General features: G+C 42.9%; 1 protein-coding gene and 1 long non-coding RNA gene across 3 annotated transcripts; one reads left to right on the top strand and one right to left on the bottom strand.

The window, feature by feature from the left end:
* Window positions 1-1,172: 1,172 nt before the first annotated feature.
* On the bottom strand, window positions 1,173-11,340 carry RPS19 (ribosomal protein S19). 2 transcript variants are annotated; one of them, XM_083515683.1, is made up of 6 exons: window positions 11,255-11,340; window positions 9,653-9,723; window positions 6,182-6,282; window positions 3,710-3,893; window positions 2,913-2,967; window positions 1,173-1,239 (listed from the first exon to the last, which is right to left on the bottom strand). In XM_083515683.1, exons 2-6 carry the CDS (start codon window positions 9,721-9,723, stop codon window positions 1,213-1,215), a joined length of 438 nt encoding a protein of 145 aa, XP_083371809.1. In that variant the 5' UTR covers window positions 11,255-11,340; the 3' UTR covers window positions 1,173-1,212. The 2 variants fall into 2 exon arrangements, with proteins under 2 accessions (XP_083371809.1, XP_083371810.1); XM_083515684.1 differs by having other exon boundaries at window positions 11,233-11,257.
* Window positions 11,341-12,355: 1,015 nt separating this feature from the next.
* Window positions 12,356-14,281, top strand: LOC310712568. The gene is made up of 2 exons (XR_014528948.1): window positions 12,356-13,332; window positions 13,559-14,281. It is a non-coding gene; the product is annotated as an uncharacterized lncRNA (long non-coding RNA).
* The last annotated feature ends 125 nt before the right edge of the window (window positions 14,282-14,406 follow it).

Below are 14,406 nucleotides of genomic sequence, written 5' to 3' on the forward strand. Positions count from 1 at the left end.
TTACTGGAAACTGCAGGAGCGCTCCTGCTCGAATCCTGCTTGCTGATTTCCCAAAGGCAACTGTTAGAGAAGGGCCACTGGCCTGATCCAGCTGGCTCTTCTTATCCACCCTAGAACTGCAGCAGGAATATAAAGACCAGGAAGCAGAGGTAAAGAGAAATACACCACTCTCCCAGTTAACTTTTTATTTCAAATAAAGTTCATATCCAACCGCCATATTCTCCAAATTAACACCTGGCCACAGAATATTTGTGTTGCCTATAGCTCTCATTGAGTAAATTTCTCACATTTAAGCAGTTTGCCACCAGGGAAGTCTGGGGCAAGGGCATCACAAGCTAAAATTAACATCTCAGTTCCAACACCTACCAGAATGTCAAGACCTAAAAGCGAGTTGTCAGCAGCGAGTGTAAGAACAGTGGCAAAAGAGAATTCATTTTCTGATGAGGGGTTTAATCCAATAAAAAATTGCACTGGAAAGGCAGGGCAAAGGTACCCACTTTAATTAAATTTGGCAACTGTTTTCATCAAACAAGCATAAGTTTTCCATATGGAATACACAAGACGCAAATCAGAGGGTTGTGAACCGATTACAGAATCTTCTGCTTTCTAACCAATTAAATTTTTATTTTCGAATCACCAAAACCTCACTATTGAAGGATATGTATAAGAACTTTCAGAAAGGCCATCTTTTAATATTTTTTCTACCTTGGAACTAAAATAGCTAAAAAAATAAATAAAAGAAGAGTGTGCCCTTACTAGCAGCTCTAACGAATTAAAGTTTGCTGTCACCAATTAAAATTGACCCACAACAGCAAGAGCTTTAGTTTATTAATCTAGCAATTAAAGACTGCATCCCTAATCTGAATGAACTGTGCTTGAGCACAGAGTATTTCTCAGGGAGGCAGTGCTTTTTTAAAAGGCAGTAATTATATCCACACTTGCATATAAATTTTTTGCATATAGCTGCAGCTGCCCATGTAAGCAGGGATATTTGCAGCTGGCATGACGTTTTCATCCTGAAGATTTTAGTCCTCATTGTTTCGAAGAAAGGTTTGAAATGGTGGTTTATGTTATGAAATGGTAGGTCAAGATTCAGATACTACAAAAAAGACCAGAGGGTGCGCAGGGAGTAAGGTGGGAGAAGTGAAGCCTTCAGAAAAACACACGCAACATCAGTAAATAAAGGCCTTTATTTCTGAACTGCAATTCACTTTAATGTTTCTTGTTTGCAGCTGCCACCTAGAAAAGAAGAGAGGAAAAGGTCTGCATTAGGGAGGAAATACCATGCAGGACTTACATTTAATCCAACTTTCTGCACATGTTTTGGACTGCAACTCCCACCAGCCACAGCCAGCACTGTCAATGGCTGGGATGATGGAGTTATATTCCAAAACATCCTGAAAACACCAAGGCGGGAAAGCTGCTGATCTTTGGCAGGGGAAAAGGCACAACTCAATGTTACATAGCACCATGACATGCTTCCTGTCATGTCTGTGGAGTGCAGCGGGTTTGGCTAAATGACCACTGGGACCCCTTCCAACTCTACAATTCTATGAAGAAAGGCATAATCCATTGGCCTGAACACTGACAGTTTATATAGATGGCACATAAAACAGCCTAGGAGGAGCTGGGTTCTACATACACATTTTGGTCTACATCACCCACAGCCTCTGGATGAGAAATCCATGCCTCCTTACAGAACGCAAGGCTTGCCCCTTCAGAATTATATAACGATAAATTCAGTCACCAACTGAAATCGGCTAACTAGCAGCTGAACTGGAGTTCCTTCAATGTGCTCTTTTTTATATGGAGCGCTGTAATTTTGAAAGAACCGATAAGGGAAAATTTCAAGATACTCAGATTCACAGTCTAGCTCAACTGCTAGAAATGAGAGACATCTATCAACTCTGTGTGATTTTTCATTCTGGTACTTGCTTGGACATGCTGCACTTAATAACTTCTATGTATTTGTAAAGGCAACCGTTTGCGAGGAATAATTCATCCACAGTACATTGTAAATGTCAACAGAGAGCTAGTTAATGCAACATCATTCAGGCACTTTATCTGATGGCACTGGGGCTGTTAAAAAGAGTTTTATTGAGGAGAGATTATCAAGTAAATTTTTAAGGAACAAATCTAAAGCTGCGGAGATCTACACAACACAGCCCTTTCTAATGAGTTTTGAAGAGAGGCAGGCTGCTAGGGATTCGCTTTATGCCACAGCAGAACTTTGGCTGAAATGATCTCGCAAGTTGTTGATCCTAACTCACTCACTCTCTGTTCAATTTTCCTTTCGTTGTGAAGCATTTCAAGTAAGATAGTGCAATTCTTTAAGTAATAGGAACACTTTCAAGCCAAAGCAACTGGGGGGAAATATGATTCATTTCCAGCATTCCTTCTCCTACCCTGCAACCGAGAACAGTTTTTTGTGGCAGAAACAGAAGATGCTTCTAGTATCTTAAAGCCTCTTGCATTTATTTCAGAATAAGATTTCCTAAACAACAGCAGAATTTAAAAATTTGTACTGTTGTTTTCCTTTTCCTTAATTGTTTGACTGTAAAACCACATTGGAAAGGCATATGCCAAAAAGCAACCCTAAAATATTTTAAATAAAACTTATGCAACAGGCACCTTTGCAAAAGTACTCTACAAAATTAAGTGATCTCCAATTTTTACACAATCTAGCCTGCCCACATTGAATAGGTTATTTTTCTGTGCCTTGAGAAGGGGGGGGGGTGGGACTTTAAAAAAATGTCCAGGTTGGTTCCCTGAATAGAATTCTTACGGCTTGCAGGCAGGGAGCTATTTACAAGAATGCTTTATGGTGCCACAAGGCTTTTCCTTGGTGTTGCTGCAACAGACGAACACAGCTACTCTCGTAGAAATTATTCATGTGAAAAAAAAAAGGTTACCTGTCCTGCAATCCTGTCCAGATCTCGTTGCCCCTGAGGAGTAAGTTTGCGACCTCTGAAAGAAAGCAGTAACCAATATCAGCATTTTAAGAAAGGCAATTCTGTGGCTACTGTGGGCCATTCTCTGCCCTAGTTACCACCACCCAGCAGATTTATGATCTTTTTCAAGGAACGTGTACAACCTCACCCCCATAGCCCTAAATGCCGCACATAAATATACTAGGCTTCAGCTCCTTCCAATAGGCAATGCAGCACATAACTAATCCACACGTGAAAGTATGGATCGATGGAACCTTTAGTGAACATAAGGCTTCTCCTTGATGAAACCAAGGGTGCACTTAGTCCAGCAATTCTGATCCATGGTTGGTCAGAGGCTTCCTGGTGGCCAAATCATAGGGCACCAAAGGTCATGGCCACCTTCTGCTGTTTTCCCAAGCAACTAATACTGAGTGATAACACTGCCTCTGAACATGAAGGCTCTATGCAGCCATCGTGAATAATATAAGCAAGTTCTGATGAACGGACCTCTGCATGTTGTCAGCTGTGGCACGTTATGGGTTGTAGGCAATTATACTCCTACTCAAAGTAGACCCACTGAAGTCAATGGACACGACGTGGTTAGGCTTGTTGACTTCAGAGATCCTACTCCAAGTAAAAATGTGTTGACCACAACCTGAAGTTTTTGCAAGTGGGGCAGGCGGCCATGATACCCTGCAGCAGTTTTCTCCCTTACAAGTGTAATTCTTGAGGTACCGAGTCGCACAAGTTCTCTGCGTCCTTTCAGTACCGAGACTCACCCATCTTGGTCTTTCTCCACCATTTTGAGCCCTTCCAAAGCCTGCAGCACCCTCCTAGCAACGCTCTTGGAGCCTCTGCTGAAGTGGCTGGGCATTACACCGTTGCGCTGGCGGCCCCCGTAGATCTTGGTCATGGAACCGACTCCAGCACCACCACGGAGATACAGATGGCGAGCTGTGGATGCTGCAAACAAACACAAACACAAACAACACATCACTTCCTGACTCTTCTTCCTGTTTATTTCAATCAAAACATGTTGGCTTTGTCTTCCTACACAAGATACAGCCGCAAAGTTTTCTATACACTGACTGACCCATTATCAAAACCCTCCTGGTTCAAAAGGTTGCCTTGCAAACCACTCGTGTTTTTACTCACAGGAATAGGGTACTCCACGCTTCTCAAACCTGGTGCCCTTCAGATGTTTCTGAGAACGTCTTCCACCATTCCTAACCATCAGCTGTTCTGGCTGGAGCTGAAACAGGTTTGTAAGCTCCAAGTATCTGGAGGGCACTGATCTGAAGAAGGCTGGTTTACTCATTTGAGCAGTGTGATATTCGAGCCGAGAACTCCCAATTCCAGCCGGGCAACATTTCCAGAATGAGAAGCCAAAGTCTCTGAGCTCACACTAAGTTGGCTGCATGCTTGAATGCATTACTCCCGTTAAAGAAGGAACCAACCACACAAAAGTAGCCAACAGTAGCATGCGAACTGTTAATGAGCACAATTGTTGTCAGTCTAAGATCATCCAGCTGGAGGAACTTTAGCCAAACACACAGTGTGGCAACTCCAGAGAAACAACAGAGCACCATACTGTTAACATCGCTTGAGAACAAGAAATGGTATAAAAAAACCCAATTTACACCTTGAACAGGACTACAGGTTAGTGCAGAAAGTAGCACGGAGGGCAGAGCACTTTTCACCGCCATGGCTGCTTTTGTACAGAGCCACCTGCTTTGTCCTTTGAGGCCACCGTTCAAGCAGACAAAAACAGACACAGCCTAAGGCCATATTGCCGCAAGGCAACCTCTCAAGCCTTCATTTTGCTAAAACAGTTACAGCAGCAAGACAACATCTGGGAATACGGCACTTAATAGACATCACTGCGGTAGTGCTGCGAGAGAAAAGCACATTGGACTTTAGAGCTTCCCTGTAAATCATCGCCACAGTGGAGGGGCATTTAGAAAGCGAGACATGAAAAGATAGATAATTGGTTTGCGTTATTTACCATGAATACAAACAGATGTGTGCATTTGAGAAGGCATTCTAGCGACATGTGAATGAACAGTGCAAAATCTCCACAAAGAGCAACTCTAAAGCTCTCCAACTGTTGCTAGGAGCTGCCTAAAGTCAGGAACAAAACTATCTTGGGCCTTGGGGGGCAGCGGGAAGAAAACCAAGACAGATTGCTTGGCCGGCTACCAACACTTGTTTGTGTCTTCCTCCTTCTATGGGCAAGCAAATCAAAAGGCACATGACTTGAGCCTGTGAAAAATCGCACTGCCTCAGCACCCAGCACTGACAGAGATTGGGTGTGGTGAGGTGGCAAGACCTCTAGTAACAATCCTGAGAAGATCAGGAAAGTGAAAGCAAGCAACTGATTCATGTCTTTAGAACCCCAGTAACTTGCTCTTAATGAAACATGTGAATGCTGCATAATGTCTATCCAATGTGTCATCTATCTAAGTAGGCGTGGCTGGCACAGGGGAGCTAATAATGCACCATCACAAGCACACAGTTAACTATTTCATGGTCTACATCAGGGAAGACACACTCGCCCTATCAATGAAAATAGTAAATGGTTTTCTGTTATGGTGCCGAGAGGGCTCATTTCCTTGAGCAGAACACTAGCTATCCCCCAAGAAGTTGTCATCTCCAACCTCCCCCTAACTGCACACCAAACTCAAGCATTTTCAACTATGCTGGATAAAGAGGCATGCGGAATTTGAAGGATTATTGGGATAATGACACTAAGCTACACATGTTAACTGTATCTGCTCATATCCACTCTTTGTCCTACATGTCTCACTCTCCATGTTATCCCTCTTATTGTAGGCTCCTTGGAGGCAGGGACCCATTTTCACTTATAAAATGCCTATAAAGTACCATGTGCATTGATGCTGCTGCTAATGATGTACGTGAACTGCTTCAAGCACTTACATTTTGCTGTATAAATGGCAAGCATTACCATTAGCTGTATATAATCAACGTAATTTGCATCTCATTTTCATGAAGTTGTCAGGTGCCAAACCAGTGAGTTAATGCACTGCACTTATCCTACAACATTCTCATTCCAAAAGTGGTGCCCTTAATAGATCTGAGTGGCAGGATCTATCTTGGTCCCTCTGATGCAATATGCAACGCAACACTTATGCAGACAATCATGGATTGTTAAAAACAATTATGAACTTTGTTCTTAAAAAGTAAGACGTTGCACCATATGTGCATGTTACTTTATCTGCCCAGTTCCTTACCAGCTCTGGTGTAGAACCAGTTCTCATCATATGGAGCTAGTTCCTTGTGCTTGGCTAGCTTGACTGTGTCCACCCATTCAGGTACTTTCAGTTTACCTGACCTGCAAGAACAATTCAAACACCAGTTATCACCATACAAATAAGCAGCAGTAGTTTTATTTCAGCCAAGCTATCACTTTTGCCCAAAGGGCTCGTCACCAGAAGACAAGTGCTCAAACCCATGCCTCACTGAACTATCATTTGCTAGACCCTCACATGTTCTGCATGAACAGCTTCCAGCCTTAAGACTTCACTTGACTGGGGCAATTCCATCAAGCTGCAGCAAATGGGAGGCAAAAAGAGATGAGGGGTGTCCAGTCCCTCCTCCCTCGTCACCTGCCACCTGTGGCAGAGAAGGGAGACAGAGACACTCCAACAATGCAAGCAAGCAGCCCAGCAACTTTCTGGCTTCTTTTGGTTTCAATCCCAGCTGCTTATTAGTAGACCTTGTAACAAACAACTGGTACCTAAGTTTGCATTTTTCCCACTCCCTTCCAATTAACTTTTCTTTTGTGTCATGTCTTTTTCGTAAGCCTAAGGGCAGGGTCCTGTCTTGTTTTTACTGATGTGAAAACCACTTTAAGAGTCCCTTTTGGCTGAAGAGTGGGGCAACTTTTAAAAAAATACCTCTGAAAGAATGAATGAAAGAAAGAAAGAAAGAAAGAAAGAAAGAGAACTGTTCTAAACCAGGGACCTTCTGTATGCAAGACAGATGCTCTACCACTGAGCTATGGATGTTCCCCGCACCTGAATCAAAGGAGGAACTCTCTCCTGTTGTGAAAAAAGGAGAAAGGCCTCTTCTAAGGCAGTGCCAATAGCTTTTGTATTTGAAACCACCACTTATGAAACCAGCAGAGTCACTATTCCTTAGTCAAATCCTCAAAGGACTGTTCTGACCCTAAAGCGTCTTCCTACAAACATAACCATATAAAAATAAAAGCTAATTAATCGATGTTCCATTACATGCTGCCAGGTCAGTGAATGGGATACAACCGCTACCCAGGACTTGATCCTGCAAAAGAATGCTGATTAAGCTTGAATTAAGAGACTTGATTAGCTGAAGTTGCCCACCGGCATTCTCTGTACAACAGCAAGCAAGGCCGGGGGGGGGGGGGGAGGCCAGAATCGCAGTGGTCTATCATGACTGCATCCCCCTGACCAGGTGCCCTCTCCTGCAGTCTGCTGCGTTTGAGTGTATTTGAAGATGTGTAGCTGATATTGGCAGAAAACTTGGAATAAGCCTGACCAAACACAGGCTAGAATCTCTTCTTTGAAGACCTATTCATGTGTCAGCGAAGAGCCATCCTGTAAAGCTGTTTTGAGTGGTCAGGGGTCTCTCACACGTAGGCCCACATGAAAACGTGGACCACTCAATGGCCCACTGTGAACTATTTGCTCAAGCACTTTGGTGACAAAATTGCTCAGATCTGTCCTGACTTGGATGCTATAACTGATACGAGTCCAGTGTTAATGGATACTTTTCAAGTTATATAGCCTGGAAATGTGAGAGCTACCACATGTGTGCTAGATCTTTGCCCTATCTGGCTCATCAAAAGGGCCAACAGCAGACTGGCTGAAGGCAGTGGTTATAGTGACCCTATTGAAAAATTCCTCCCTGAATTCCACTTTACCGGATAATTATTGGCCAGCCTCCAATATCCTATTTTGGGGTAAGCTATTAGAATATGTGGTTTCAGGGTTTACAGTAATCTGGATTACTGTAACACACTCTACCATGGGGCTGCCTTTGAAAAGTGCTCGGAAATGTCCATTGACTCGAAGAGCTGAAGCTAGATTGTTGACCGGGGCTGGTTATGAGACTGGTTATACTAGGAACAACTCCACTGGCTATTGGTCTATTTCTGGGCACAGTTCAAAGTGCTGGTTATCCCCTGTAAAGCCCCACATAGCTTATGTCCACAGTACCTGAAAGGCAGTATTCCCTCATGTGAACCTGCCTGGTTTTGAGATCTTTTGGGAAGGCTCTTCTTTCTGTCCCGCCACAATCTCAGGCATGCTTGGTGGGGATGCAGGAGAAGGCCTTCTCGGTGGCTGCTCTGACTTTGGAACTCCCTCCCTAGAGAAGCTAGGCTGGCTCCCTCCTTGCTGTCAACAATTCCAACGGTCCTTCGGGAATTAACTGCTTTTAATGAAAGGGTGGGCTGGTGCTGTGCTGCTTTTATTGCAATTACTTGTATGTTTTAAACAGATTTTATATATGTTGTATATAGTTTCAATTATATCAATGTTTAATTCTATTTTTAACTATTGGTTTTTCTATGTTTTAAAGAGTTATTGTTTTTATCTGTAAACTGCCTTGAATCCAATCATGAAAAAAGGCAGGTTATAAACAATCAGAATAATAAAAATAAAGCTGTGACCATAAAACAGAACCCAGGGCAGGGCTAGGCAAATGAGAAATGGATGAGAACCGAGTCTGTTTTTAATGGTTCCATTTGAGTTCTAGTACCTCCAAGTGCACAGGCTGCTACCATGAACAAAATCAAGAGAAGACAACACCCACCCTGGATCTGGAGTTTGGATGGAGGAACAAAGAGCAAGTTTAGCCTTTGTCCCATTAGTGTCTCTGTTTTATCCATGCTTTTTTCCTATTTATTTGAAAGTTTATCATCCAACTTGTTTGTTGCCACAAGACTGCCAAAGCAAAGCACAATCTACCTTAAAACTATCTAAAAACTAACACATACTCTCTACCTTGTGAAGAAAACACAGTCAGATACAACTAAGTGATGAACAGCTGCATCTACAGTCACACCCAGGAACGAGGCAAATGATGCATCTGTGCTCAGGACAAAAGATGGCCTGGATGCCAGCACCTCCACTTACAGATCCCACAAGGCATGCTTAAGACTACAATTAGATTGACTAAAACCTGATCAGATAAAAGGATATCACTGATCAAAGGGGAAGTCAGTTTATTTTTTAAAGTTTAGTTTTATGGAGGGAGAAACTCCCTTATCACATACACATTTCAAGCATTGTGTCTGCCAAGACTCATGAATGTATAAACCTCAAACCAAATGTCCTGTTACTAAAGGGATATTTGCTGAAATCAGGAACCCCAGCTGTCCACAAGATGCCATCTATCCACACTGCAAAGCTTTCAATGGCTTTGAGTTCTTATTTGCAATTCTCATTTTGGCACAACTAGCTGCACCTAAGTAGCTTTTAAAAATTATGTTACTAGACAGGCTGCTCCATTAGATGAGCCATCACTACACCAAAGGGAGCATTTCCTTATGTTTGGCTCAGTGTTGCACTCTTAGAACAGTAAAGACATACACAAAGCAATTAGCAGAAGAAGGCAGGTAGACTGTGCTCCCTTCTTTTTAACTAACAAGTGCAGTTAATCCCCTTATCAAATCCATGGGACTAGCTCTTAAATGCCAATTCATTTTTCAGGCAACTTACTTTTTGAGGAAGGCTGCAAGCGCCCTCACAAATTCCTGCTGGTTCACGTCCTTTACAGTTACTCCAGGCATCTATAGAAGAGAGGGGTGGGGGAAGCAGCGAAGACAAGTATGCATTAATGCCAGTTCAGAAGGAAAAAACTCCCAGTACAGAAAGTTGGGAAATATTAAGACCAAGCAAAGTCATGGCAAGCTTTTGAGGTTGGGGGGAGGGCAACCCTACCTGAAGTGCTCACCTTTAGGAAGTTTATCCAGAGCTGAAGGGAGGCACATTTTGATCTCTGGAACCATCCCAAGGACCAATGGAAGGCTGCCTCCCAGGAAGAACATTATGGCAAAAATCACAACAAACCTGGCCCAATCTACCAGCCAGAGAAGGCTGCAAGGAGCTTACTTTCCTCCTTGGGGGGGGGACACTTGGCCCTAACTGCTAGTTACGTTAGGGACTGCAAGAGAAGTATTTTCTAACCTCTGCTACAGGTCAGGAATTCAAGAGCTATAGGTTATCACAGCAATATCCATCAAGCCCCATCAATCTGCATCTGCTCCTACACTTGCATTTCCTTCACACTCTTTTCCATTTGCACCATGTCTATCAAATTCTGAGCTGCATCTTAGAATATGGTTGGTGGTTCATACTTACTGAAGTATTTATACATATGTAGGCCAAGGTGCTTTGTGCATTTTACTCTGCAGCACACCATATAACCCAATGACAACTTTATTATCAACAATAATGCCTATTTTATTTATTTTACTTTTGTTTAAAATGGATGAAGGCTGCAGCAGGGAGAACATTTATATTCCTAGTTTTGAAATGCCTACAGGTTTCCTGCTCAATATATATTCTAGTTTAAGGCTCGTTCGCCATTTACAAAGCATTTTTACGAATCAGGGTAATAATTACATTCTCCCCTTTTAAATCCTCTCCAACTTAGGCCCATTTTTATTTTTGTATCTCTTCCATAGGTGTGGATCAATGGGGAACAAAAACCTTTTAACTAATTTTATAACAGCAGGCTTTACTTTCAAGTAAATGTACAGAGAATTAAACAAGGCGGCTGCAGTCCTGTGCAAAACTGAAAACAGAATTCTAAGAAACCATACACACTATTTCAGCATGCATTTCTTTTAGCCTGTCCCAAGTTTTGGAAATGAGCTTTCTTTTCCTTGTGCCCAAGGGAATAACGCAAAGCACATTTTAAACTTGACGCGCAATTTGGAAAATTACTTGTTATCGCAATTAATAATACATAAATTTTCTTCGCCTTGTGCCCAAAGCACATTTTAAAGTTGACGTGGCGATTTGGGGGGGGGTGTATACTTTATTATGGCTTTGGTAACCAGAAGACGGGGCTTTTAGCGCAAGCCAGGCCCCCGTCTCTCCTCTTCCGCCCCATGAGACATGGAAGCCGGCTCCCCGCCACCCCGCGCCTCCTGGAAGAGCATCCCCGTCCACACTTTCTTGGCCCAGCGGGCCGGGAGACGCCAGGCCAGGCGCACCAGGGGCGGCGGGAGACTGGGCCGCCAGCCTTCGGGCGCGCCGAAAGCCCTTCCCCGAGAGGACCCAGGCCTACCCACCACGCTCCCCGAGGCCGCTCACCGTGCTCCTGCCGCTGCGCTCCAGGAAAAAAAGAGAACGAGAGGGGTTACCCACCCGCTACTCACAAGGGCTCCGGGCGTCGCGAGGTTCTGTAAGCCAATAGTGGGCCGCGAGACTTGGGACACCCAATCACCGCGGCGCGCGGGAGGAGCATAGTTCTAACACCGCCTTTTAGTTCTAACCCCCGCTCACAAACCTCAGCGGCGGAAGCGGAAGCTGAGGAAGCGTTTTGTACTTCGCCCACAAAAGGGCGGAAGTTGGTCTAGCCCAGTCTCCATCGTTCGCCTCGTGAGTAATTTGGTGGGTGGAGGGGTGTTAGAATCTCACTTTTTCTTTTGACTTGAGCGTTGATTGGTGCTTTATAGAGGAAACAGGTTTGCAAGTGATACAGGTTATTGCTTTTATTATTAATAATAATACTTATATAAATTTGTTGAGATTTTTTGGGAGGATAAAGTTTTTATATATTATAAGCTAAAATAAATAAATATAAACAATTATAACAACAGACGAAATAAGGCGAATTTTTTAATAATGGTATTTCCACAACAAGCTAAAAGTGTTTTGTCTTATGTCCACAATATTCATATAATAGCCGAAGTTTTTAAGGTGCTCACAAGCCTCTTTGTTAACCTGGTTGCTAGGGAAGTAATACAAACTACCGTTACGACTGCCAAAACAACCTTGGAACCCCATTGAAAACGTGTGGCAGGTGACTTACGTACTCTTAAATAATTCTTGCATCGCCTTCCCGTTGCAGAAAATATACAGATTTTTATTCAGCTATACTTCTTTGCCTATATAGTTAATAGTTCTGGCTTTAATAGTGTTATCTACCAATTTGCTTAGGCAGGTTAGGCATAATGGGTTTTTCTGCTTCATTTCTCTGCTTCTCTCCAGATGCTTTAAAAAAAAATGGTGTTGCCAAAGGACTGAAAGGAATTTACATAGTTTTGTTGGAAATTTGACACTTTTATGGGATTCTTGGCTATGTGTCATCCAAACCCAGCAAGTTGCTAATTTTTACTCTCTTCATTAACCATGCTGCTTCATCTCTTTGTTACCTGTATTTGACTTCTTCAGACATTCTTCCAGAAAAAAAGGAGTCAAGCATTTGTGTGTGTGCAACCTTTGCAGTGAAGACTGATGCAAAGAATTAATTCGGTTTTCCTGTGGTCTGCCTGTACTACACCACCATATACAACTCTCTTGAGTGACAATACATTTATTACTCTGGCACCTTCTTGGACTTTTGGACTACAAATTATGAAAGGCACAAAAGCTTTTGGAATGTCTGTTGTACACATTTCAAATAATCTCCAAATGTTCTGAAGAGATTTGGTTCTCCTGACCTTTCCTTTTCAATTATGGTAATGCATTCATTTTTAAAGAAGATTCTTGAAATTACAGGCCTTAGAGGCTAGAGGAAATTTGAGCATCTGCATAGGCTTTTACCTAGTCTAGTCTGACTAGCTTCTACCTAGTCAGTCTTCTTTTCATCTGCAGTTGATGAACAACTTCAAGGCCACTGCTTCTCCTTATTGTTCTTTAAACTGGACAGACATTTAAATAGAGAATTTATGCCCCCCTTAATCTGGTCCAATCCAGGGCCAGCCCTACCATACAGTAGGGAGAAGCGACATGCTTCAGCCTGGATAGCTCAGTTGGTTAGGGCATGGTGCTGATAACACGAAGATTGCAAGTTTGATCCCTGTATGGGCAGCTGTGTATTCCTGCACTGCAGGGAATTGAACTAGATGATTCTCAGGGTCCCTTTCAACTCTACAGTTCTATGATTCTATGATTTATGTAGTACCAGGGCTGCTTCTTTTTTCCCCCCAGCTGGAACTCGCCAGAACTAAGTTCCAACAACTCTCAGGTTGCCATTCCAAGAGAACGAGGGAAGTGTTCATTGTGAGTTCTGGTACCTCTTTTTCCAGAGGGAAAGGGCACTTGGGCTCTGCTCCAGGTAACAAAATGTTTTGGATCGGCACAGGTCCCCTCAAAATACAGGCAAGACCACAAGAAAATAAGACTGGCCAGTTCCATTTGTTTTTTTATACCCCATTACAACTCCAGTCTCGTTACATCGCTTAAAAGGTATATTAAATTATCCCCTGGCAGAGGAATTGCACATTGCTCAATCTGGGCTGAGCTACAGTTTCCCTATCAACTGCCTTCATTTCCATGAGGAAAAGGGGCACCGTTTTTAATATTTGATAGCAGCAACAGGTGGCAATTAATTTTGAAGCTTGCCACACAAATGTGATTTATGCCTGTTTCATAGCTCCAAGAGACACATAGACTTGCTGCTGCTGCTGATAATATTAATAATAATAATAATAATAATAGAGGTGGCAATTCTCATGAGGAGAACTTTATCACACACGGATAACCCTGGACTGAAATTATTTGTGGACTGGAGACTGGAGATTGCAGAAGCACCCTGGGTATCACGAGAACCAACAATCAATAACTGAAACCATCTTTCTCTCATACCTGCTCCTTCCAAATTTTCCATGGTTCTTTTCCTTCTTGACTATTTTACCTCCATAGATAAAAAGTGAGGTTTATTGCGCCGAGTTTTAAACAGAATCAATTTCATTAGCTTAATTTAAGGTTCTAAAAATACCGAGGGCCGAGCCACAGTCTTTGTTTAAATAATGGGTTTATCGACAGTTCCTGATGTCCATTATGTGCTTTAATGCTGCAATATTCAATAGCTCTCTGCAGTTCAGCTCCCTCATTTTCAATAATTGCTTTGTGGGTGGAAGCGATTTTCCTATTGCTGTCTTAAGTGGGCCTCTCTCAATTGCACTTAGCTGATGGTGCCCAAAGGTAGAGGAGAAGCACAAAGGGAGGGAGGCGAGGGACAAAGGAGAATTGGGCTCCTCTTGTGCCTTTAAATGTTCACATCACACAGAAGAGGAAATTTCACCAGGTATCAGCTTTTCCCACTCTGGTTTGACAAGCTGCACCTGACAAAAATTCTTCCAGCTTCACCGTAATTAAAGGCTCTTATTAAAGTCTTGTCTTCATTGGCTTATTCAAAGGCAGCATCGCTGCTGGGCATTGTCAGGTGTGCCACACAGGAAGGACCTCACGGTCAATTCCCAGTGCCTTCTGGCCCTGCTCCTCTTACTTTCCTGCTC

Source organism: Podarcis liolepis (genome assembly GCF_965112155.1).
Source record: "Podarcis liolepis genome assembly, chromosome: 7".
NCBI classification, from domain to species: Eukaryota; Metazoa; Chordata; class Lepidosauria; order Squamata; family Lacertidae; genus Podarcis; species Podarcis liolepis.

What these genes read in the sequence shown, in the direction of transcription:
- RPS19 (XM_083515683.1), bottom strand. Translation starts at nt 9,723, where the DNA reads ATGCCTGGAGTAACTGTAAAGGACGTGAACCAGCAGGAATTTGTGAGG. An exon ending in CTTGCAGCCTTCCTCAAAAA is followed by an intron (nt 6,283 to 9,652) that starts GTAAGTTGCCTG and finishes TTGTTCTTGCAG; the next exon opens with GTCAGGTAAACTGAAAGTAC. An exon ending in GTGGAGAAAGACCAAGATGG is followed by an intron (nt 2,968 to 3,709) that starts GTGAGTCTCGGT and finishes GCTTTCTTTCAG; the next exon opens with AGGTCGCAAACTTACTCCTC.